Source organism: Melozone crissalis, unplaced genomic scaffold (assembly GCF_028551555.1).
Source record: "Melozone crissalis strain CALT ecotype California unplaced genomic scaffold, PUWL_Pcris_2 ptg000042l_1, whole genome shotgun sequence".
In the NCBI taxonomy this organism is placed as follows: Eukaryota; Metazoa; Chordata; class Aves; order Passeriformes; family Passerellidae; genus Melozone; species Melozone crissalis.
Genome location: NW_026535820.1, coordinates 58,105,605 through 58,131,957, shown reverse-complemented (window position 1 = coordinate 58,131,957; position 26,353 = coordinate 58,105,605). Strand labels below are relative to the sequence as shown.

The following is a 26,353-nucleotide window of genomic DNA, read 5'->3' as shown; positions in this document are numbered from 1 at the left end:
TGTGATTTTGCCACCCCTCCCTTTTTTTTTGGTTTAAATTCTATAACTCTCTCACCATTTAATCCATTTGCAGACAGTAAACAGAAAAGAAGAATGTATTCCAGAAATGTATTCCAGGATGCATTCTGGTAGAAATTTGGAATTGACTTTTCGTAAAAGCTTTCTGCAACACTTGCTCTGACCTCTGATTTTTCAGGCAAATAATGAATTCATGCTGGTGAACAGTGTGCAATTTGATGATACCAAGTCAAAAGTGCTTTAGAATTATTTTTCTTCTCCCTGTTCTATCTTTCTTTCCTAGGATCAGATCAGTACATATGAAAGACCATAATCTGGATGTCTTCCATTTAACTATTTTCAGAGGAACATCTTGAAAGTTTCCTTTCTCCTTCTTAAGATGAAAAGTTCTTTTGAACTCCATTGGCACTTCGGTGCCAGAAATGAGATCAAAATGCAGGGTTTCTTATTTCTTCCCCTCAGTGAACACCTGGAAGAACACCAGAGGCTATCTGATATTCTGAATATCTGCCACTTTTCTCCTGGTAGCAGATGGTCTCCTCATCCTTGGACACTGCTGTCCTGTACTACACTTAGAAGCTCAGAGTCAAGGTAGAGTGCTTTAGAATAAAAAAAAAATCAATTACTAGAACGTAAACATCAGTATAAATACCTCATTTGTAATCAGTTTTATTCCATTGTTACAGCAAAATGCACATTTCACCCCCATGTGGGAGATGACTGAAGCAGTAAGTATACAGCAAAGCAAAACCACTATTGGAAGAGCACAACTTCCCTTGGAAAACAGCCTTAGAGCAAAATCAGAGAAGCACAAAATCCTGCCAAGACATCAAGTTTTGCTGACATTTTGTTTTGGAAATAACATCAAAAAGTAAATGTTGTCAATACCAAAAAGGAATCTGATAGCAGTATTTACAGTTTCAGTGTGCTAAAATAAAGTTGTTTAACTTAATTCCAAAGCCACCTTTGCTTCAAATTTCAGTCAGTCGTGGTACCTGACTTAATGCCTAAAAACCCTCAAGAAAAACAGTGGGATGGAAATGCTCCAGTTACACTGAAGCATGCTGAGAGGAAGATTTGATTTTTATTATTGTAAATATTTTGGGCAAGAATAGCGCAATTTGGCAATGTTAGTTTGAGTTAACATAAAGTCACAGCTGGAAAAAAAAAATCAGAAGGGATAGTTAAAGAAAACCTCAATCCTGCACTCAGCTCCTGGTGTGGCAGCAAGGGGAAAGTTGTCCAGATGCTGTGGATGTTCAACTTCTGCCTGGCAGGGAAGATCTAAGGATCTTTTGGGGTTTGCAGTCTCTATACAAGGAGGAAGGAGATGCTCAACATCCTACTGCCAGTGATGGAGCAAATACAGGGTAGGGACTTCTGCACTAGAAACCTCGAGAGAGCAGAAAGGGTAGCAAGAAATTTGGTGGGCGTATGGAAAAGGGAAGAGCAAACAGGGCCAGCTGCTTCTGGATATGGGGTAAAGGTGTTTTCCTGAGGTTTCTGCAGGAGGGATTTCCCCAGCAGCTATTTATTGCTGTTTCTGACTTTAAAAGACAAGACTTGGGGAAATACAGCACAGGGGCAGATGGTGCTGAGAAATACCCATCCCTCCATCTCCCATTTCTTCTTTAGATGAGGAAACCAACTGAAGCCTGCTTCTGCTCCTCTAAGCAGCTGCATCACACACAGAATTTATATGCATATTTCTTTTTATGCATCTTTTCATATGCCCAGAAGGAGGACAGGGCACGGGGAATGATTACATTTACAGAGGTAGAAAGCCTAGATTGGTTTCCTGGGAAGAGCACGGTGAGGTCAGACAAGGTGCAAATTGGCAGAGCTATGCCTTTTAATGCTATGGGGTATTTCTGGCAGAAGAGGAACCCCAATTTCAAAGTGAGCTTTATCCTACAAATAGGAGCTATCTCATGTTGAGGAGCCCATCTCCCATGTGCTTGTAGGGAAATGAGAGTCACAGCACTCCCCAAAACAGTGATGCCTCCAAAGCCCAGAGAGGAGTGAGGAGAAGGAATGGTACTCCACCTTGAGGATTCCTACTAAAGACTGCAAGATTGGGGATGGATGAGACCCTGTGCTGCCACCATTCCACTGAATTAAAGGATGATACCCTGCAATCTTGCTGCAGCATCCTTTTGGGATACTAAATTCCACACTAGCAACTTTTCACCTCCTTCAGGGAGATGGGGCTACACTGTGGCCAAGGATGAGGGTGTTCTTTCCCACGCCAAACCAGACCCTTTCTCCCAGAACAGAGTAATTTCATACACTGAGAGACCAGATGGCAAAGCTCAAATGTCACATTAGCTTGTTTCTGAAAAAAAGTCACAGCCCAGGACAAGACTGGCAAAGCAGAGGGAGCACGGCACATGAGCACACACGCCCGCTCACCAAAACACAGCTGGCTGGGCTTATTTTTAGACCCGATTTGACAGGGTCCCTTTAAATTTCGCTGGCTTTTGTCAGTTTGTATCACAGAGCGAACGTTGTTTAAACAGAACACATTATTTTTGGCCCGTGAATCACAGGACCCGCTCAGCAGCCTTTTCATGCAAACCACTGAGAGGCCTCTGTTTTTCTCTGCACCGGATTATTGCAAAAAAACCCTTAATCACCAGGTACGGTGATTGGCTTCAAAGATTTGCAAATTAGGAGTAAGCTATCAAATAGCCTCCTAGGGGCTGTCAACCACACAAATCCCATTGCCATTAATGAGGGCTTATGCCACTAAATGATATCTTTCTGTACATGCATACATATATATCAACACATACACACACACAGGGAGTGTACAGCACGCCTGGCTGGTTTGCTCCTGTAGGAGGCACATGGGATTTCCCTCATGTAACATCCTTGGTAAACCTAACTGGCAGGCAAGCGGGGAGATCTCCCGGGGACCCCTCACTCATCCCTCTGGGAGCCAGCGCCCTGGGAGCAGCGGCGGTAATTGCTCAGCTGCGGTTCTGAGGGAGATGCTGGCACAGGAGCTGTGGGAGTGTTACGAGGGAGGGTGAAGCACCAGGGGACTTTCAAGTGTGGCAGGGAAGGAAAAAAAAAAAAAAAAAAAAGAAAAGAAACGGGAAAAAAATCAAAGGCAGTTGGTTTTAAAGATCTCAAAGACCTTTGTAAATACGTGTGCCTCGTGCCTAAGCGGTGACAGGGATCTTCCTGGCTCCTCCGTGGCGGGAGGAGGAACATCCCCATCCCTGAGCTCAGCGCCTACGTAGGCTCGTGGTTCCCCGGACCCGCTGGGCTGCGGGCAGCCCTCCTGCAGCCCTGGAGCACCACCAGCGCCCTGAGTCACACGCGGCCGGGCCGGGCGCCTCGGCCAGCGGACCGCAGCCTGCGCAATGCTCGGCGAAAGCAAAACAAAAACAAGGCACACGCTCCCCCGCCCCGCTGCCACCCCGGGATGGGTTTGAAATGATTCGCAGCTGCTGCACAGAGCTGTCAAGCTCTCGGCTGCGTCAGTCCCGTCTCAGCGCCGAGGGGACGGCTCGGCAGGGCAAGGGGAAAGCGAAGCCCCGAGGAGGGCACAGCTTTCCCCTTGTGCACATTCAAACCCGCTCTTTTAGCACGGCAGGATTATCCAAATCATGACATGCATGTGAAAATGAAAGGAATGCAAGTGTTCAGTTTGTTTGGGTTTTTTTTAAACTCAGATCTGCAGATTCTCTTCTGGTCTGAATTTAAAAATAAAAAGGGGAAGGAAAATTAAAAAAAAAAAAAAAAAAAAACCCACAAAAAAACCCGCATAGCTTCCATGTCCCAAGCTGAAATGAAATAATATGCAGCGTTTGCTCTTTTGCACTGGGGATTTCCAGGACCTTCCTTCCCGCAGGAGGAGCGGCCCCGAGCGCCGCTGGGCTGCCCGGCACAGCTGGGGCCTGTGTCAGGGCCCCGGGCAAAGGGCACGGCACCAGTGGGCGGGCTCCAAAACAAACTCAGCTGCGGCCACATTTCCTCCTCACGGCCCTTCTGTGAGAAGGCAGGAGCCTTGCCCAACCCTGTCTAGCCCCGCTTTTCTTAACCGAGGCAAACGCTGCTGCAGTTTGTCCAAAAGGGGTAAGGAGAAGGCTGTGGGGAGGGATGGAGCAGAGCCCAAAAAAGCAATGAGGCTGTGAGGGACAAAAGGCAGGATTAAAACAACAATTCATTTCCAGGATAAAAATGGTAACTCCTGAGCAAAGATGGCTTAGAGAGTCTCCAGGCAGATGGAAAGTCTCAAAACTTTCTATTTCTTTATTAAAAAGGAAAAAAAAGAAGGAAATAAAGCAGAAGGAGAAGCCCCACCTAAAGGTCTCAGTTTTAAAGACCACTTTCCCAGTGTAGCAGCAGCAGTTGTTGCCTTCACTGGCTGCACAGCCCTGTGGAGCAGGCACTGAACATCACACCCCATAACGTTCCAATTTCTCGTCCATTTCAATTTATACCATCATTCCAGCATCCCAAATTCAACCATTCCTGAAGGGCCGAGGAGGTGCCTGTCGTGGGAAGCTCAGGACAGGGGACCTGAGGTTGCAGGTGAGGCACTGGCCCTACCCCACACAGGTCACTTCACCTTTCCTCACTGTACCCACAACAAACAGCGAGCAAAACAAATGCATTCAAGTCTCAGGGGAAAGTCTGGAACAGGTACTGGACAAGGGCTCAAAGCAACAGTAAAAAGAGGCCTGTGAACACAAGGTTGGATAGATGGTTCCTTTCCCCTAGCAAACATTTCCATTTTGTTCACTCCCTGATGACATTGTCTCCTTTGTGCAGTACTCTTGGAATCTTGGCCCTCTTCAGCATCTTCTTTGAAAGACATATCATCATCTGGGATTTGTGGGTAACTTATCCACTTAAAAAAATACACATTACATACAATTACAGCTGTAGCTTAATAGGAATTGTATTCTCTCCAAAATAAGCACTCTGGGCCAGTGAGCTTCAAGGGACTTTCAAACAAGGTTTACCAAAACAGAAACAAAAGTGAAAGATGATACCTACTTTCTGTCTCCCTACCTCTCAAATAAAACAGTTTTGTCCTCAGTGGAAGGTTCCACCAGAAACAGAGGAAAGATAGGATTACATGGAGTCTCCCACATTTTGGAGTGAGACGGGGGCTATTGAGAGAGGAAAAGACTGATTACTATCTGCTGTTTCTTCTCAACAGTTGAGAAACAAGGGAAATGAGTTAGTTTTGGCACTGGGGCACTGGGGACACACAGATCTCAGCTCTCAGCAGGTTCCAGGGAGCAGTATCAAGAGGGCTTTTCCTGACGTCCTTGGGACAAAAAAAAAAAAAAAAAAAAAAAAAAAAAAAAAAAAAAAAAAAAGAAAAGACAAATGAGAGCAAAGGAGTTAACACTTTAGTGTAGGGCAAGCACACTAGTTTCGCCTAATTTTGAGGGCAGGTCAGGTTCTGGGATTGGGGACAAGGCTGATATGTCTATGCTTTGTCATTTTAATTAATGTCTAATTCCAGCTCCAGATCCTTAGCAGCACACTGGAAATATACTGGATTTACTCAAGCTTTCAATTCACCCTGCTTTGGGTAGGGGCTTAACCAAAGAAACAAGCAACCTACAGGTGAAATGTGAGTTTTGACTGAAGAGTGGTTGTCAATCACCCGGGTCTCATACAGGAGTCCAGTGCAGACAGACCCTTCCTTCCATCATGGCATCTGATAGAAATGGAGCAGCCCATGGAAGGCCATTCAGTAGGTCATCCACATGCCTGGACATTATATATTAAAATAAACACAGGCACTCCAGAAAGACAGAATGCTCCTCCCTGCTTCACCCAGCCTTAGCAGCACATCTTCCTTTAGGGAATCAATATCCAAAGGTAACAAGGCCATTCTGAGCTCCTGCTCCTGACCTAACTACCTACTTGCACAGGTGATCTTCTACATTTGAAAAGCAGAATACTTTGGAAGAAGTTATGATCCAGCTTCCTGGAGATTGTTTGCTCTTTCCTCTTTACATTCCTTTAGGCTGCTTTCTCCCTTGCCCTCCTTCTTTCTTTCTGTAGTTCTCATTATATTTTTGAATCCTTGACTTCACCTTTTCTTGCCAGCCACACTTCTCTCAGTGACCTAAATTCAAATCTCAACATTGAGGCTCATTGAAAGAGAAGGTACACTCAGTGAAACCAATTACACAGAACAGACAGCCTATTTCTCCACTGCAAAAAGACACTTTAGGTAAGTTTTAAGAGTCCATGCATATCCCACAGGATTGCATGGCTAACTTCAGATTTGCAACAGCAATCCTCAAACTCATCAGTTAAAGATGCCCAGACCACTGCACTACTGAGTCAGTTCAGAACCCACTTAAATCTACATTCTCCTACATGTTTCCATATGTATTTCTGGCACTATTTAATATTTTCTTCTATCTATTCAGGAAAAAAATCAAAGAGTAAATGAGATATCTATTCGCTGCTGACTGTATGTAGTCAAAGTCCCAACACTGAAATGCAAAGCCTCTGTTATAAATTGAAAAATCTGTTATCTTCTCTCTCCTGTAAGCTGGAACCACTACTGGAGTGGCTTCTGCAAGTCCTGCACAGCCATGAATTTTGTGGAGTCACTTGGAAGTCACAAAAACTAGTTCTGTGGAAGAGTCAGCTTTGGGGCAGCTTAGCTTTCTTTTTATATTTTTTTAAAATTATCCTTGTAGATGACATCTTCACTAATCTGTAGCAAAGTCCTCACATGCCCTGACTTTTGTGTTGTTGGGAAACAAGCTTCTGTTCCACAAAGGTGCAAGCCACCTCTGTTGCAGCTCAGATCTGCTCAATATTTTACACTTCAATTTCACTCTGCTCAACATCTCTGGAACTGGCTTCTGGCCGAGTAATGCAAATCTACACCAGCAAATCCCTCTGCCAACTGTGGGTCCCAAAAGCTGTCCTGGGAAGGAGCCCTTCCAGTCCTTTGCAGGGCCTCTCCTAATTGACTTTCACTGTGCTCATGGAAACCACCTCCAGCATGATCCAGCCTTCACTACCTCCATGGATGATGCCCTGTTTTGCCTGTGTGCACACAGCCCATCAGGATGCATTTCAGGGCTCCATGGAAGGACACTCAGGCATGTGGCAGGAGGGAAGTTCAACAGAAGGCCTCATCTGGATAGCCAGGGGAGCAGGGCTGCAGAGTGCAGCACTTTCTACCTCCCACACAGTACAGATGCAGCCCAGGTGGCTCAGAGTTTTTATTACTGCACTGGTGGAGAAGCTCGAAGGAATGTAGATTTGGACGGTCTGGAAGTCATTATCCCATGGTGCTGTCTTTAGAGTTGCTATTCTGCCTTGGACAAGCTCCCTGAAAATATGCACAGGCTAACTCTTATGCAGTAATAAATGAAATAGAGCTTTACATAAAAATAGCAATTGCCGGGGTGTATAGATTTGTCTTTGAGGGAAATATGCGTTTGCTGAATTACAAGAACTGTTGTGGAAAGCAAAGATGCTCTGCTCAAGGTTGTCACTAAATATCTGCAAAGAACCAGAGGCCCAACTTCGTTCAGCACAGACCTTCCTTGTGCTGTGCAGTCAGCAATATTCACATGTGATACTTGACCTTTCTGAACTGCATATTTTACAGCTCGATTTTTTTTTTTAAAGCAAAAATAAAAGCAAAAAAAGACACTTCAAAGCATCTTCAGCATGTGCTACAGGCATGTGCTACATCCTAGCTACAGCTAGTGGGATTGAACCAGACACTGTCAGCAGACAGTAGTTTGATCCAGTCGCTGGAGTCCCAGCAAAGCCTTTCTTCTGGAAGAGCATCACTTTGCTTCAGCTCTCACACCAAGGTGGCTAGCAGATTACGGAGCTTATAACCTTTTACATGTTAAGAGTGTATTTTTTCCATTTTCCAGTCACATACAGAGCAAAAGTTCTTTCCCCTTAAGTGTCCTAAAACATATTATATTTTGAGTTCAGAAATTTACCTCTCTGTGGAGAGGAAAGACAAAGAAAAGGGTAAAAGAGAAACATATATAAAACTGGGAAGGCTCATCCTTTTAATGTGGCAGCCTGTGTTCCTCCCACTGTTGTGTGAACTGCGAGTCCCTTCCTTTAACCAACTAGGTCTGCTATTTGGTTATTCCTCAGCTGTCATTGTCCTCTGTTTTGATCCTGGTTTCTCCATGAAGCAATACAATACTGCCCAGTATCCCAGCACTGAGCCCACTTAGCTGACACCATTACCTTTCCTTCCAGCCAGGGTAGTCTGAACCAGGTTCTCTTACTCCACAATGACTACAGCATTTAGTGAGAAGAGCAGTGGCATCTGGAATCATGCTTTTTGTGTGAGTGCACCAGCAGGCATGAGGAAAGAAGCACAGACTGCTGACACACATGGCTGTGAGAACTTCTGCCACCCAAGTCAGTGGCACAACACCGAGCTAAAACCAAGGGCACCGGCAAGCTCTGGGCTCTCACTATCAGCGCAGCATCACCTACTGTTCCCCCTGTGCTTTCTGCATACGTGCTGGGCTAAACTCCAGGGATTAATTTACCACCCACTGAGCAGTTTTGCAGAGGAGGAAGGGATCAAAGATTAGTTCAACAACATGAAGTTGTCACAAATGACGCAGAGGCCGATATTTCCTCTTGGCAGCCCGGAGTGCCGAGAGGGCTGGTGCTGGCACCTCCTTAGGTGACACCAGCACTGCTCTCCGTGCCAGAGTAGCACCACTGGAAGGCAGCACTGCCCAGACCCATATACATTTGGCTGCCAGAAAAGCTCCAGGTGTGGTATCCCAGGAAAATGCCAGCTCAGCTTGCATGAGGCTGGTGCTGATGGTACTCTGGGAAAGCCTCATCCAGATCTGAGGTACTTCTGATTATTTTTACACTATTATCCTCCCCCCGCCATATATTTTCCTGCCTTGATCACCAGCAGATGACTGAAAGGAGTCACCACAAGTCTGACTCCTGCTCTCAGACACCTGCAGCAGCACCACTTAGCATCAGTCCATGTTAGCATGGGGCAAAACTTGTGAAGAAACAAAACTCTCCCAACTCCTAACTGTTCTTTGTCTTTTTACCAGCTTCCATCTAATGTATTGGAACCAGCACATCTGCACTGCTTGTCTAGAAACTCAGTTTTCCTTTTTCAAAGCAAGAGAGGTGACGCCCTCCTTTCTTAAAGGGTCTTGGAATGCACACAGAGAAAGCAGTACAGCACATCACCGCTGAGTGCTACAATAAAACACCAGCAGAAAGCTCCTGAAGAAAACAAGCAGGCAGCTCTGTCCTGCACTCTGCAGATGAACTCAAGCTCACTGCCAAACACAAGCAGTTCTCTTGCTGTGTGAACAGTAAACAGTAGAATTAGCTGATAACCAGCATCTTGAATTTGGCAAAGGCCCACTTTTTTCCACCCCCACTTTTAGGAAGCAAGAATGCATGAAAACTCCAAGGCTTTGAGATGGAAAGTGAACAGCAAACACTGCCTCCCTTCACCAGCTGATCCCAGAAACATAAAGGTGTACAAACTGCCCGTGTTTTCACTAAGCAGCTAAAGCACATGACTGAGAAGGTTCAGATCCTGCAAACACATTTAGTGTTAATGAAGCACAGCATGATTTCAGAGGGTAGGGAAAAGGAGGCAGCACATACTAAATTGCCTTATCCCAGTCTCAAATTCCCCACAAATACATCTGATTATCTGACCAGTAATCAAATGAAATGTTGCAAAAACTGGAGGCCCTTCTCCTCAGCACTCAAAATAGCTGTAAGGAAAGGAAATGTGTGAATGCACATCATGTAATGGAACTGACAGTGGGAGAAGGAAACTTTAGGTGTATGAAAAAGTGGACTTTATGAAGAATATTTTTTGTCTTTTTTTTCCTCCCTCTTCCCCTCACTCAAGTTCATTTCTATACAGGATAACTCCTGAAGGATAACATTTTGTTATGGGAGACAGCCAGTCTTATGAACAGCTATGGCAAAATGCCCTGTGGGAAGCCATCACTAAATCAATCCAGTCCATGAAACTGTGACGTGCTAAAGCAAGTAAAGAGGCCCTGGCTGCAGATGCAAAGGTGAGCCACAGCTGCTACAGAAGCACAGGGCTCCCATTGTCTCTCACTCCCCTGCAGAGGGCAAGCTCAAGCTGTGCCCAAAGCACAGCCTGCAAAGCAGGCTCAGAAGCAGAAAGAAAGTGCTTGTACTGCCACCTCCCTCCCATGTAGGACTGCTAGAGCACAGGTTACTGCAGGCAGGTGCTGTGGGCCAGAACTTGGTCATGCCTGGCACAGCTCTTTGGGCAATACACATCACCTTAAGGAGGTAGGAGAAACCACCTAGGGAGGAAGACCTGTGAAAATTAGGAGCTACAGTGAGTGTGGATACATGTGATAACTAAGAGGAAGCTGGAGGGAGTGGATGGACATACTCAGCAAGGTGCTGGTGTTAGGAAACATCTTTGTGTGGGGGTTACCAGGGTCCTGGTGATCAGGATAAGAACTGAAGCAGAGGCAGCAGGCTACTTCAGCTTGGGGAAGCAGGGCAGGGCTTGCCCCTTCCCCATCCCAACTTCACCAAAGAGGAAAGAAAATTCAGAGAACTTCCCGGGGTAAAGGGTCTGAACAATAGGGGCAATTTGCCAGCTCTTCACAGTTGCAGGAGTATTGCAACTCGTACATTGCTGGGGAAGAACAACAGCCAAGACACTGAGATATCATTGGTATCACACACGGCTTCTGCTGCAGGATTTGCTTTTTTGTTTGAGAAGGGGGAGATGAAGAGCAGCATTGACTTGGTAAACCCAACATTTGCCTGCTGACAGTGCCCAGCCAGAGTCTGATTGCCATGGCAATGCCTCCCTGGAGAGCTGAGCAGGGGGTTTAGGCTGTGCCTGAGCCGGAACAGCCCTCTGCGTAACCCCTGCTCCAGCAAGGGCCTACTAACAGCTGACTGCTCCGTACACAAGTAGGATTCAGAGCCACAAGCTGTGTCAGGCACTGCTGAGATTTTTTGTGAAAACCACAGCACTGTCTCTTATGTGGGAAACCCACTGTCTGTACCCATTGCTTGAACAGCAGCTGGACCAGCCCACTGGTTCAAACTTCAGTATTTTATCATCATAAAAACACTGCAACCTTTGTTTTATCCTGTCTTTGGCAGACTGAAAAAATTACTTTGTTCTTCAGTGCTTGGTAGGAACTGGAGCAGGAACTGGACATGGATTTGGCGTACAATGGATATTAGTGTCCCAAGGGAGAGGAGATCCTTGTACTTGCCACTCTGGCCAGCTTGCAAGGTCCCAGCATCTAGCTGGGTTTAGGAAATTCTTGGCATTTACACATGTTTTGTAACCCACTGAGTCATCCATCTAGATTATACCAGTGGTGGGAAGCAAACCAGAACCTCTTCAACATCTCTTGCAGAATTATGTCTTTTCCTCCAACATGATTCAGAGGTTATCAGGACTTAATGGGAATAATCATTAATTTACATTTCAGCAGAAGATTTCCATGTGACTGGAACACTGTTTCACTGGTCTGGATCACCCTTCTCCATGCACATGGCAGGGATAAGCAGTTCCATGCTCTGCTCTGCATTTGTTGCAATCTAAGTACCAAAGGTTGTGAAAACAGATTTAGGTACTATACTAATACACAGTATAGATCTTATTATCTAATAGATAATCCAATATTATCTAAGATAGAGTTGCACATAAATGACACCAAGTCAGAAGCACTTAGTAGAGTCAGTGCTGGATCTCTATTGCCTTGCATGTGGAATAATTACTTATGGTTATAAATAGACCACATTAAGAGTAACATGATAGGCAGTATGTTATCAAACACACGTCTATTTACAAGACAAGTTCTTGACCCCCCTCTAGAAAGGCCAAAGCAAAATATATATATATATATATATAAATGCATATCTTAGCTTGCCCAACAAAATTTTCTAGAAGGACAGAGTCTGAGAATCAGTTATACTTTGTGCATGCAGGATAAATACCCTGGCGTTTTTTCCCTAGTACACTGTGGTGTGGTTTTTTCACTCTGAACTTCAGGTTGTTTGTGCACAATATTTCTAAATAGTCATACATTAATTTTGCCTCTCTGACAGAAAAGGGAAAAGGTAAAATTAGGAAGCAACTTATATATCTCTTTAAAAAAAGTATGTAATTTCTTGGAAGCTGTGGAAAATAAGTGAAAAACATGCCTTTTATTTCTAAACAATATTAACCTTGCCAAGAGAGAACACACTCTTGGGGTTTGGTGGTAAGGTAAACAATTACTAATTTCCCCTATGAGTAGGAGATAATGAGATAGGCAAGCATTTTTCTGATAAAATGTTCCTTAATTTCAACATATCTACTTTTAGAATCCAAGTTGTTAGCTGAAAAGATTTTGTTTTGATTGATGTCATAATTCTCATTCATTTAAAAGAATCAGAAATGTCAAATCATTGTTACACAGGAAGTTTTGGGCTTGGATCAAAGTGACATTTCATTTAGCAGTCTGAATAAATGCACAGTTTAAAAGCCAACTCAATGAGAAGGAGACACTGAAATCTAAGCAAATACTTCCAACTACTGAATCCAATTTCTGCTTGTACACAAGTCATCCCTTTGGGACTGAGAAATCTCTCTGAATTTTGGCTTTTTAGAACAAACTTTTAATTCAATTCAGAACAAAGATATTGAGATGAGGTAAGCCATTTCTTGCCTTCTCCTTAAAAATACATATTAAAAATATTAATCTTACACAAGAGAGAGAGGAGAGGCACATGCAGGAGGATGCATAAGCTGTCTAAGAGCCATAAAAGTTTCCTGCTTGCCACAAACATTAGGTAGATGTTGCAGGGGTGCTTATTCTCAGATTTGTACTGAAATATTTCAGGATACTTTTAATCAATCTTCATTACTTGTTGCTATCACTGCTGCATTGCTGGGCAAAGCCCTCAGCTTTTATTAGAAGCTAAAATATTTTTACACTTCTTACTTGCACCGCTGTGAAGAAAAGTTAACTCAACCAGAACTCCCAGAAGCTACCAAAGCCCAAGACAAATAAAACCAGAGAGAATTAAGTCTTGTGAATTACACCAACCATATCACTTTGCCTCAGGATTTGATGATGCCTGGAGCAGACTATGCCGAGCTGACAATTTTGTCAATTATGTTTCATTTCATACATTGGGGCTGTCATAGGATGAATTGTTATTGTAGATGTCCCTGGGGACATTGAGCTCAGGCAGCCTCACACTACATGCTAAAAAGCTTTCTCAGACAGAGTTTGTCAGAAAAAAAATCTTCTACACAGAGCCCTGCCCTACCTGCAGCTGAGCCAGAAGGAGGGAAGCAGAGCCCCCAGACACATTCACATTCTGCACAGAGGATGCTGCACAAGAACAGCCCCGGGCCCCCTTTGCAAGGGATGCTGACCCTAATGCAAACCAGCTGACAACAGCAGTACATTAAAAACAACCAAACTAGGAAATCGACATGTGAAATAGCAGAACTGCGTCAAGGACAGAATCAAGCATCAAAAAACTAGAAGAAATATGTACTTGCCCAAATCCTTGTGTTCTTTTCACCTTATAAAATCACTCTGGCAGAAGCAAGACCCCCTGCTGTACCGTCTCTTATTCTTAGATGGTGCCTAGAAAGGAGAACTAAGCACAAAGATGGGGTTTTTAAAGTCCCCAAACCTTTCCTAGGCTTTTGCATGGCTTTGAATCTGTTCCTGTCATCTGATCCTAACTGCTGTCACCTACCAGTAATTTCCTGCCTTGCTCTTGCTTGTTTTGCCATCACTGGATGCTGCCGTGGCAGAGAGGAAGCCTTGCCAGTGCAAAAATACTGAAGAAGATTTGAAAGGCACCTATCTGGTCTCTAAACAAATTGTCAGAAGTGAGGAAGCAAGAATATTTGTTTCTATCAGCTGCTTCATTAGCGCAGGTTGAGGTGGTAATTAAACACTATTATGGTAATGATGGGCTTAACTGGGGGCTGCTCGATGGCCTAGAAATACTGTGCCCATCCGTGAAGACACACAATTACATTGCCACTTCACACTGTTTGCTGTCACCTCTGTACCTGAACCATACTAATAACATGAGTGAGTCAAACCCATTTCAGTGCAGCCAAGCAAGCTGGCCTAAGTCACTCTCATAGAATTGGGAATGAGCAGAGGACATTTTGTGGACATAAACTGGATTTATGCCTCCAGTTACTTGTTCTATCCTTCAGCTGAACCATGTTAATGAACTAAGTGGGAGCTCCCAGTTTGCTTCAGCACAAAGTCAGCTATTGCTGCACAAATCAGATGAGCCCCTGAAGTGGGTTGGGAGCATTGTCAGTGTTTGTGAATGTGGCTCAGCTCCAGGGGAGAAGCAGATGCAAGCTGGGGTGTGGTACCAAGCAGATGGAAAACGGTGTTTCCCTAAACAGTCCCACTAGATCTGCAGCAGCACATCTGCTGCACCCCAGTGTGTGCCTTCTTCCTTTTTCCAGTCACTGCAAAAAGATTTGGACCGAATCCCCTCTTCCACTGAACCTTCAGTTGATGTTCAGACCCATGGAGAGATGACATAAGACATGACCTTTTCTGTGCATTTGCTTGCCACACCACACTGGCCAGGAAATAAGAAAGACTCCATGAAGTGTGAAGTGTTGGATTTCAGATCCTATTTGGTGCTCATGCTTTCTTTGCACTGTTTCTGCGTCCAAATTCTATCCCTTAGCTAGGCTGAAGGGAATGTATCTTCCTTTTTGTATATGGGAAAACAAAGCAGATGGTCTCAGTCTGAGGGACAGATGTCCACATCAGAAAACTGTCACCGCACTTGACACCTTCCCAGTCATACTGGCCAAAATCCTCCAGAAAAGAAAAAACGCACCTTGCCATTTTGCATACATTTACATTCATTTGCATGCATTCAGGCACCTACTGAGCAGAATGCTCAGCCTTCCCATTTCTTAAGTTGCACTCAAGCTCAGAAAGACTGGTGTGAAGATTACTTGTTAAAAGAGCTGACTGCCTGGTGACTTTGGTATGCAAGCTATTAATAAAAAGGGCCCTTCTGTGCCAGTGTCCTATTCTCTTCCTGCCTTTTGTCAAATGGATGGGTCTAGACACAGAAGAGCAGCTCATAACGGCACTACCCCTACCCAAAAATTCTATAAAGGCAAATGAAAACCCTTTTCTTCTAAATTTTCTAGGACATGAGCAAAGCATTTGACACTGTCCCACATGACATCATCCTTGTTGCTAAACTGGAGAGACACAAATTTGACGGAGGCACCACTCAGTGGATAAGGAATTGAGTGAATAGTTGCACTGAAAGAGCTGTGGTCAACAGCTAAATGCCCAAGTGGAAAGCAGTGGAAGTGGCATTCCTAAAGCATCAAGACCAGTGCTACTTACCATCTCTGTCAGTGACGGGGACAGTGGGATTGAGTGCACCCTCAGCAAGTTTGCTGCTGACACCAGGCTGTGTGGTGCAGTCAGCATGCTGGAGGGAAGGGATGGCATCCAGAGGGACCTGGACAGGCTGGAGAAGGGGGGCCTGTGTGAACCACATGAAATTCAACAAGGCCAAGTGCAAGGTCCTACACCTGGGTCAAGGCAATCCCAAGCACAAATACAAGCTGGGGGAGAATGGATTGAGAGCAGCCCCAAAATAATTTGTCTGGGAGTTGTTAATGAGAAGCTCATCACGGCCTGGAAATGTTCATTTACAACCCAGAAAGCCAAATGCATCCTGGGCTGTATGAAAAGTAGTGTGGCAGTCAGGTCAAAGGAAGTGATTCTTCCCCCCTATGCCACCCTCATGACACCCCACCTGTAGTAGTTCCATTCAGCTCTGTTTGTAAGAAGGAGATGGACCTGTTGTAGCAAGTCCAGAGAAAGCCACAGAGATGCTCAGAGGGCTGGAGCACTTCTCCTATGAAGACCGGTGGAGAGAGCTGGAGTTGTTCAGCCTGGAGAAGAGAAGGCTCCAGGGAGACCTTGGAGCAGCCTTCCAGTGCCTAAAGTGGGTTCTGCAAGAGATCTGGAGAGGGAATTCTTACAAGGGGATTTGGTGACGGGACAAGCGGGAATGGCTTTAAACTGACAGAGGGTAGGTTTAACTTAGATATTAGGAAGAAATTCTTCACTGGTGGTGAGGTACTGGAACAGGCTGCCCAGAGAAGTTGTGGATGCTCCATCTCTTCAAGTGTTCAAGGCCAGGTTGGAGGAGCTTTGAGCAACCTGCTCTGGTGGAAGTTGTCCATTCCTATGACAGGGGAGCTGGAACTAGATGATCTATAAGGTCCCTTCCTACCCAAATAATTCTAGGATTCTGTGATTTTATGAAAAGACTGGTGACGGTCCGAGTACAAAAAACACATAATACCATCCTGTTTTCCTTTTTTTTTTTTTTCCTGGCAGGGAGTTTTCTCTTTCAACCTCAACAACCACAGAAGGCTCTATGTCTTTATTTTTCATAAGTGAGGCAGCAATAATTCACTGGGATTGTGGTGGCTGGAATGCCTGGGGGATCTGGATGCGGGCAATCTGAATTAGGGGAGAAGTCAATGAAGCACAGGAGAATACTGAAGTGCCTTAGTGCGAGGTCTGTTTCCCAACATGCAGGCACATTGCTGTCTGAGTTCATAGGAAATTATCCCACATGGAGCCTTGCATCTAGTAGGAGGGGGAAAAAAAAGCCAGATAAAAACAAACCAAACCAAAACACAGCAGATTGCTCAATGCCGTCTGCAAGCCAGTTAAAAGGGGAGGAAAAAGAGATCTCTTAATGCAGTCTGCTTGGCCAAAGCTGAGCCCTGCTCATGGGGCAATGTCTGCAGGGGCAGGAAGAGCATGCTGCCTCCCCATCCTGCATGAGGAAGGTCCAGCTGTGGGCTGGGGTGTGATACCTGCTCCCCATCAAGGCGCCTGTGAAACACTCAGGTAGCAATTACTGCTGAGAGCACAGCAGTTATGAAGACTCTAGGAAATATTGTGTGTATTTTGCAGTGCTAGTTATGATTGCTTGGTGAGGCAGGAGGAGAGGAAAAAGCAACCATTCTCACGGGAACTTTTTTGTTTGCTTCATTTTGGGGTCATTTTGTATTGGTTCTTCTCATCTTCTCAGCCCTGGTGATGTGATGATGTTGTGCTAGGGAGGAGGGGCTGTCTGAAGGTGAATGGCAGCAAATAAAGAAGAAGAGAGGGAAGACAGGCTGCTCAACACTTCCTGTTTGTCACCCAAGGCCTTTGCTCTGTTGTCTCTATCCCTGCCAGAGCTTCAGAGTGACTCAGGGTTTGTCTAACCTGCCATGCACAGCTGGGATGAATTCCAGCTGCTGGGAGCAGCATAAAGGTGGCAGAGTCTTTTCCCACCAAAAAAAATTAACAGCCAGAGAAATTTTCAGCCCCAAGGACCTTTGCCGATGAATCCTGTCAGCTTCCTTACCACCTCCATAGCTTATCAACAAATCAAGTAGGCTTTTCTTTCACAGGCCATTACATTTCCCACTTCTTTCTTTGGCAAGAGGCAAAAACAGTCAAAAACAGAGGCTTCCCAAGCTGAGTTGGAGACATGGCTGTACACACAGCTACAAGTGAGGAAAATGCCACTTGTTTTCACTCTCTACCCGACACATGACAGCCTGTTACACAAAATCAGCAGCAAAACTCCCCCCACACTTTTGCAAAAGAATAACCCAACCCAAAACTTATGTAACTCTGCAACTAATCTTTGGTAATCTTGAGCAAGGCATTTAAATCCAGGGAATAAGCCTATTCTTCTCATCCCCCCCACCCCCCAGCCTATCTTGTAAAGTAAAAAGGGAAACAAACAGAAGCAAAGTTCATAGCCTTGTGGTTTTTCCTTTTGACCAGAGCAGAGTGGCATCGTGTCCCGAGACTGCTCTGAAGTTAACCCTCCTGCCTTGCCTTATCCCATGCACTGAGCACCTTAAGAGAAAAGCTGCTTTCAGAGCAGCTGTCAGTTGCTCTTGGCTGAAGCATGGAAATCTCTACTCTCGCCACGTACCACTGCCTTGCTTTTGTCTGGTACTTTTTCGTTGCCTACTCCATCGCACACGTGAAAACAGAGGAGCGGCCATCTGAAGTGTTCCTTTACGGTGGGCAGTGGAAATATTTGACAGTCCTCAATCTGGTAAGCCAATCCTGTTGTACAGTGATACCAATATGTCTGTTTGTTTGTCTGCCATCTGCGCCTCAAGACATATGCAGCTGGTGTATTTCCTGCTGTTAAACTGCTTCCTTTGGTGGTTTTTACCCCCAAGGAAACCAAGGAGGGATCTGTGCTTGTGCTGTGAAATGTATTCACAGGTTTCATGCAGAAAGAATATTGACTGGTGAGATGCTTGGTTTTCAGAAAGTACTTCAAAGCTAGCTGCCTCCTTGTAAAAGAGGCATTGTCAGTGGGGAGTAGGACAGAAAAGTAGGAGTATGTCCTGCCAGGACACATACAAGTTTGGTGCCTGTTTTCTAACCTTTGATTCAAAACATTTCAACACTGCTTGGAGTTTTACTTCAATTTTTTAAAATAGGCTTTTATGTCCTCTAAATTACAGGAAAAGTGAAACAAAGCAGAGCACCTTGCTAATTTAGCCATTCAGAGTACCTGCTTCATTTGACAATCAGTTGAGAACACAAGGGAAAGAAATTCCAGCCTGTGGAGAGAGCTGCTTGTGATATTATTACATGAGTGTCAGCAGTGCTTTCAACTGGCTGCCCATTTCCTAAAAGCGCACAGAAGAAGAGAGACTGTAATGTGTTCTGTTTCTTCTAATGTGCTGTCATTTCACAGGATAGAAATTCAAAGTGAAAGTTCATGAGATACCTAGGGGAGAAGGCTTGTTTAGAGTCCAGGATGTTCATCAGCAGCTGAGGGCAGTAGTGCTGGTGGGGTGGAAAGACCAGGCTTGTGGAGAGGTTTCCTATGAGGGAAAAATTTCAGGCACACTTGCTAATTTAAAGGATGACCACAGGGACCTACATCACTTTTCATCCATTCTGTGTGACCTTCAGAGTTAAATTCCAGTGAGAGGTCTGATCTGGGGCATGTTTGTCTCTACTTTTACCCTTCAGAAGGAGACATCCTATGTTGGAATTCAGTGGAAGGCTAAAGGCTCCCCAGCTCCAAGTGGGGCTTTTGGAGACCTTCAGGGAGGCAGAGAATTTGGTTTTCCTCTATCCTCAACCGTTCTGTGACTCTGTGAAACATTTGCAAGCAAGAAGCAGTGAATGGCAAGTGAAGTGACCACAACAACCCAGGGATTCTGGTAGCCCCAGCCCTTTCCTCAGTGGCCAAGCCAGCTATGGGAGGATGAGGACACATATATCACTGCAGTTGGGTGGCATTTGTACTGCTAATTGCTATGGTGCCTGTTTATCAGTATTGCCATTTTGGGGGAATAGCTGACCCCAGTAAAATACCACCCATACTTTCAGGCAAAACAGCATCTCCACCCCCGTCCCCTGGCACCATTATAGTGAGATTTACCACCCAGCTCTAAAGCATGAGATCAAAAGGACAAAGCAAATAACCAATCTCCCAGTATTTTGGGATGAAGAAATACTCACTGAAATTGTCATCCAGCTTCCCTTAGTGACCATCAGTGGATGATCAGGGAAAGGCTGCACAAGGCAAGAGCATGTACAAATGTGAACTGAAGTTTCCATGGCTTTACTGTCTCACTAGCATAGCCAGCCAAAAAATAAATCCAGGCTAAGGTGGCTAATATCTATTCAAAGCCTTCCTTTCATCTATCTAAAGGAAAAACATGCCTGTTCATAGTTCTGGTGCTTTCCCTATCCTCTGTGCCATGAGGCAAGTGTGCCTTGTGTGAAAGAGCAGTTCATTTCGTTGGTGTAAACCTGCTTCCTTGACAGCTGAGCTGGATGCCTCATTATTTCTGTGTTGTAATTTAATCATCCATCCCTGTTCACGTTTTCTTTGCCACAGATTAGAATGGCATTAGATTATCCTCTCAGTTACTGTTTTCTGCAGGCTGGAAGTCCAAACTGTTTTCATTTCTCTTCACAAAGCATTGCTTCTCATTAAAGCATCCATGTCACCGTTTGCAGCAGTTTTTCAAATTTCAGGAGGGAGTAGGTGGGGCAGGCCACAGTGGTCAAGTTATGAGCATATATGGGTTTATACAGTGGCCTAAAGGTGTTTCCTTGTTTGTAGTTTAATTCTTTTTGGCTGCTCTTAACTTTCTATTTGTCTTTTTTGATCACTGGTAGGCAAGGACACAGCAAGTTGAGAGAGCAATCCACACTGAGACTAATATTTTTTTATTGGATGGTGACAGCTACTATAGAACCCATTGTTGAAAAATATATAATTGAAGCTGCTTTTTAATTTTTTCTGAAATGCTTTACATTGCACTTATCAACACTGATTTTTGCTTACTATTTGATCACTCAGGCACTCAGTATCCTGAGATTCTTTGGCAATTTTACAGTCAGGTCACTTTGACAGGAAAAAAGCCCACATCAGATTCACGGAAGTGTATCACCTCAGTATTTGCTCCCTTTCCCAGCTCATTTACAGATGTGCTGAACAGCTCAGGTTGTATTAGATCTCTGTGAGAGAGGACTCTTGCTCCACTTCCCCAGTCCTTTGACTCCCAAATTTTAACCACTCATTGATCTGATCCCAATGCTGAAATGGAGCTGCCAGCCAAAAGGGAAATGGTTTGGGCTGAAGATATTGCCTATCTCATGCAGAAAATGTGGCAATGGGAAAGGGTGTGCAAAATTACTCCTTCATGGATGGTAGTCCTTCTTCTTCAGAGATTTATTTATTTCAAGAAAGGATTGCCAAAAAATGAAGAGGCACTAGGGAAAGAAATGGTGTCACCCTGTTCTCCTGCTGAACTGGGTAGCATTTTTTGGTAAAGCAGCAGCAAAAAGGTGGCAAAATGTTCTTGAGCTGCTGTATTAGAGAGGAAAAGGGTGAGAAGACAACATGTCCCACATGCTGTGGTGCTCTCTGTGGGGCTCCACTGGACTTAAAGGACTCATCCCATGGCCTGGCATTAAGCCACTCCCTGTTGTTGCTGCGGAACATAGAGGAACAAGAGGTGCCTGTCAACCACACTTGTCCACTGGGGGCACATCCAAGACACTGAATTTTGGTCAGTCTGGACAGAGCCCTGGAAAACACCTTGGGGATGTTGGGAGTTATGGTTGTGGGGAAGAAGAGCTGGCCAAAGCTTCACACTGGGCTGTTCTGGTTCCGTGGATCTGCTGTGCTGGGCAGGCCTGGGCAGTGCCTTGGAGGCTTCCCCAGAGCCAGGAACACAGAGACAGCCTTTGTCCAGCTCTTCTGCGCGTGTCCTGCCAGACTGGGATGGCCTGCCTTCTGGCACTGCCTGTCTGAATCCCTTGGAAATTTTCCCTCCAAAATTTCTCTTATTTCTTTGGAATAGCATTTAAAAATTTCTTTCTGTGGAAAGCTGCTCTGGCCACCTCACTGTAATCTGAAATATAAATACTGGGAAAACTAATATTTTCTGAGGATGGAAATGCTGCTTGTCTCCCAGTTTTGCTGGAGAGATGCTGGAAGAATTCCTTCTAGATATGACCCTCTTTTAGCACCTCATTCAATTCCTTGCTAGTCTCTCCCAAGAGAGCTACATCTCTGACATTGCTTCTGATCCATCTTCTTAATGATCATAGCAATCAAGATTCAGTAAGGAAATATTTTTGTAAGAGGGAAAAAAGGATAAGTGGGCTTTGTATCAAAGAGGTTCATTGACCCATTATTGAAGAAGCAGAAATGACAGATAAAACCAATTTTGTATTAATTTCATTCATCTGTGACACAAAACAGTGCAAGCAGAATCATTCATTGCCTGAAATATCTGAGCTCATAAAATTCTGCTCACTGCTTACAATCCATTAGTAAATAACTGCATAATGAGCACACTGCACCTTTAAAAACTATTACTTGTGTTCCTGCCCCAGTTTATTCCTTATACTTTTGTCTTTCATAATGAAAATACTGTTCAATGTCCTGAAAACTGCTTTGTATTTATTTCAGAATAGGTCCAGTATTTAGTAAAGATATTTTCCAAGACACTATCATGTGAATGGATGTGTGTCTACACTAAATGTTGACTTTTATGTCTAATAACTTGCTCAGAATATTGGATTTATCCCTCCCTAAAGGGCAGAACTTGGAGCCCGATTTATTTGTACTAGCTGGAGATTTCAATATACACATATGGCAAGATCTTATACACAAAAGTAAATCATGTCAGGTTAGTTAAACAGAAACACCCTTTTGATCACTGCACCAGATAAAAATTGAGCTTTGTCTTTGTCACTGTGAGTCTCAGTTTGGAAAATTGATCTGGCCAAATTAAATGTTTCTACAGCACCCAGCACCATGGAACTCTGCAGGGTCTAGAGGAGAAAGCAGCCTCTCTCCAGCAGGGATAATCATATCCATATTCTCCTCTTTGGGTTAATCATTAGCTTTCTGAATGCTTCCAGTCTTCCTTCTGTTCCTGTGAGAACACTTTAGGGAATCCTTTCTATTTACAGCCAGTGGATTTATATTCCATGAGTGCCTGCAATGGATTTGTGAGTGCCAGCACTGCTGCTTGGGAAATTCACAGGACATCTGGAATAATTTGATGTTTTCACATATTTATTTTTTTTTATGTCAACATTTTCCCTTTAATGGAGGGCTACATGATTTGGATGCACCTTTCTTACAATAATAACCCCAGTGGGTTTGGAGCTTGGATCTTAATCTCTTGGGGGTGTACAATGCCAGACTGTGCAGTATTAGGGATGATCCTAGCTGAGTTCAGTTTTCTGGTTTGAAAATTACTTGTATAGCCTTCCATTGCTCTTGGAAATGCAGAGTGATCACTAAATTGTCTGCAACACCTTTGAAACTATGGTGATGAACAAGGGTAGAGTTACAGCAGCACAAATCCAAGCTCCTGAGGCTGAGTTCAAACTTCTTCAGGAGTTGTTCTTCCCCCTGTTTAGCTGGAGAAATGGGTCAGGTTACACATTCAGATAAGAATTTTCCATACAGAAGATAACATTGTCCTCCCCTGTGTATAACAGAATATTTACCAGGCTGAGAATGTGGCTGTTTTGGGACTGTTTCTTTTCAGTAATGTTTATTTTAGTTAATTTTGAAGCGGGGAAAGAAGCAGCCTATCCTTGTCCCATGATTAATGTAATGCTGACCATGAACAAGATAATAATAGCCCCATCCTCTGGGAACCAGGCTTCTCCCTAATTGCTTTATTGGCAATTAGTCACCATGTGTCACTGGACTGTCACCACCCTCACGTTCATTTTTCATGCCTTTTACAGAAAGTTACTGCTGACTCTACAGGGTGTAACAAGAGCTTCTGGTCATTACCAGGCTTTTCTTAGCTCTTCGAGGACTCAGTATTGGTGTCCTGGTGAGACCAAGGACTGGGACAGACATTTGGGCTGAACCTGTGTTTGTGTCTAAGTACACTGCACCCCAGCATGGGCTTTACTGAACCAGACCCATGACTTGGAGAGCTGAATCCCTACTGACTGAAAAAGTGCCTGCTAATTGCGATAATGGGGAGGGGGAAATCACACTCAAAAGAGCTACTTTGGGTGCCTCAGAATTGAACAAAAACCTCTGTGGGTTCTGATGAAGCTGCTTGGGTTTGTTTTTAATGTAAAGATATGTCTGTTCACCCTAGGCCTTGATAGGAAACATGTGGCCTTGCAGCTGAGCTGGGTGATGCACAACCTCTGGTCCCTGGTCCTGGGTGACTCTGGGCCAGTTACCCAGCCCGTGTCAGCGCCTCCCTACCTCTGCTGCTGTGGGTCTGCACAGGGAGAGGGACAATCCAACAGTGGCACTTACTGTCCTGGCTCTCTGGGCTGTGGAAAGGACAGGGAAGGAAGACTGTATCTTTTCCCTGTGCCAGGAAGAAACAAAATGTCTGGGGACAGTGGCAGATAACTGCTGCAGCACCTTCCTTGCAGAAACTATGGTAATTTTCTTGCCCAGGGAGACTCAGTCTCTGGAAACTAAAGCTTGCAGAAGCCCTTGCTTGACAACAGGCATGGTGAAATCATAGTCTCCTCCTCCCCTCATATATTTTGATAATTAAGGAATTTCTGATGGAAAAACATTGCACTAATTCTGTCCCCTCCCAAGCACCACCCTTTTCAGCTTCTTCAGAAACTGATGAAATACCCAGCCACAACTTAGAGACTTTGCTCTAAATAAATATCTGAGTCAGAATAAGATCATGGCAAAAGAGATCTCATCCTGAAAGCTGTAACCCTCTTTCCATTTAAGCATCACTAGCTGATCCAGTGTTTGCAGTAGGCTGCATTTCCCACATTACATTACTCTGGGACAACCTAGCCTTAAAAAGAAGAGGTCACCCCATGAGTTAAGTGAACAGAACTGACTTGGTGCTAAATGCAAGACAGTGGGAGAACTATTTTTCTGCAAGGTTCTATTCTGCCTTTTTGTGTCTGACAAATCTGGTTCATCTTGATCTGCTGTGTAGCATTAGGAGAGAAAATGAAGCAATTAGAAAAGCAATATTGGTTTAAACCACAGTAATATAACAATTTTACACATAATTTGGAGAACTCTGTTTTGTCACTGTGCATGTATCTAATTCTTTACCAAATCCTCCTAGTGTCCTCCCCCCCAAAAATCCCACCCTCACTACCTATTTAAAGAAAGAAGGAAAAAAACTGCAAAACACAACCTCCCAATCCTAAAATTCATTAGTTATAAATTGTTTCATTTAAACTTAAGTAAAACTTCATTTTTAGTTTGAAACATCTGGATTATTGCTTCTAAGCATTTGAAATCCTTTCTTGAATCCCTTTGAGTTCAGCAAAAGAGGTTTTTTTCAACTTCTGCACCTAATTCTCACCTTAGATCATTTTGAGCTACTTGACACTGAGATCAATTGCACTGCGAGTCCCTAGAAAGAAGAACCTGTGTTGGCTAAATAGTGGAAAAGTTCTCTAGCAATTGCTTTACAGGAAAAATGTCCTGGCATAATTTGTTCCCTCCTGCTCAGATATATGCAGTGGTCAGCCATTAACATAGGAAGTATGATGGAGCTGGCTTTCAACTGTCCCTTCACTTCACCCATCTGAATCACATCAAACATCTCTGTTTAATCTATTAACTGGGATACTGTTAAAGTTATCTCCTGACCAACTTTATTTAATCAGTTTGGGTTAGTAAAAGAGATTGAGCCAACAGCTATTTCCCTCACACAGGCTTGCTGCTCATGAACAAAACAGCTCCCTGAAGAGCATGAACAGATTTCATTGAGGAACATGCTAATAAAAGCTGGATGAGTTTCCCTCATTAGGTGTAATTACTTTAGGTTTTGCAGGCTGTCTTCTATGGGGTGTCCTTCCTGGCTGATGTGTTGAGACTAATTAAGAAACTGCGATGTGCTAAGTGCATAATTTCCAGCAGAGACCTTCTTTTCAGTGTCCTGGCTTTCCCAGTGTCCACAGTAAGTACCCTTTGTCTCTGTATGTGAAAATAACTTTTGCATAAATGATTAGGGGTCTGTAGTACCAGAAGCATGTGTATGAAATAGATAAGAACTAAAGGTTTTATTTTACCATTGAATTTGGAATGGATTTGGACCATTTAGAAGAAGAAACAATGCTGAGCCTGTCATGGTTGAGAGCAAAGCCTCTTGCACAAACATGAGGGTTGCTGTCCTCAAGTGGACACAGATTGACCCCAAAGGGTGAATGAGGTGCAACCTCTCTGTTAATCTCATGGTCCAAATAGCTGTGGATTTATCAACTTAGGGCTTTTCTCTAAAGGGCAGCACAGGTCAGGAGGACACAAGAGGGTACCTAAGAGGCAGCAAAACCTCACATCTCCTTTTTTGATGCCAGAGTAACTTTAAATAAGCACTGGAGAGAAACAGATTCACAGAGAAAATACTTATAGTCACAGCCTACGTCAGATTCATCATGGATCACCTACTCCCTCACAGACAATGCTGTTTATCAAAATGGCATGGGTTGGACAGGAACTGATAGGTTATTTATACATGTAGGTACTCTCTGTGAGAGTTATGCCTGCAGCCAGTACTGAATCTCAGAGGGCTGAGAAGCACTGCTTAAACAAGGTCTACAAGCAGCTCAGCTAGCTGGCTCCATAAAAAAGCCCTGCCAGGGATGGAGTCAGGGTGTTCACTATGCTGCTGTCATATCCTGCCAGGCATCCTCACCATGCCTGCAGGGCTGTGGCACAGGCTCACTCTTCCAGCATCTCACACCCCTGATTTCTAGCCCCAAGCACAAAGTGT

At 44.2% G+C, this 26,353-nt stretch overlaps 1 protein-coding gene across 1 annotated transcript in view; it reads left to right on the top strand.

Annotated features, from left to right (window-relative positions):
- Positions 1–17,821: 17,821 nt before the first annotated feature.
- The window catches only part of ADTRP (androgen dependent TFPI regulating protein), a 30,458-nt gene continuing 21,926 nt past the window's right edge, over positions 17,822–26,353 (top strand). Inside the window, exons 1-2 of the mRNA XM_054285167.1 lie at positions 17,822–18,168; positions 25,406–25,540. Coding sequence (XP_054141142.1) covers positions 18,016–18,168; positions 25,406–25,540 — 288 coding nt within the window. The 5' untranslated portion in view covers positions 17,822–18,015. The remainder of the gene's footprint in view (positions 18,169–25,405; positions 25,541–26,353) is intronic.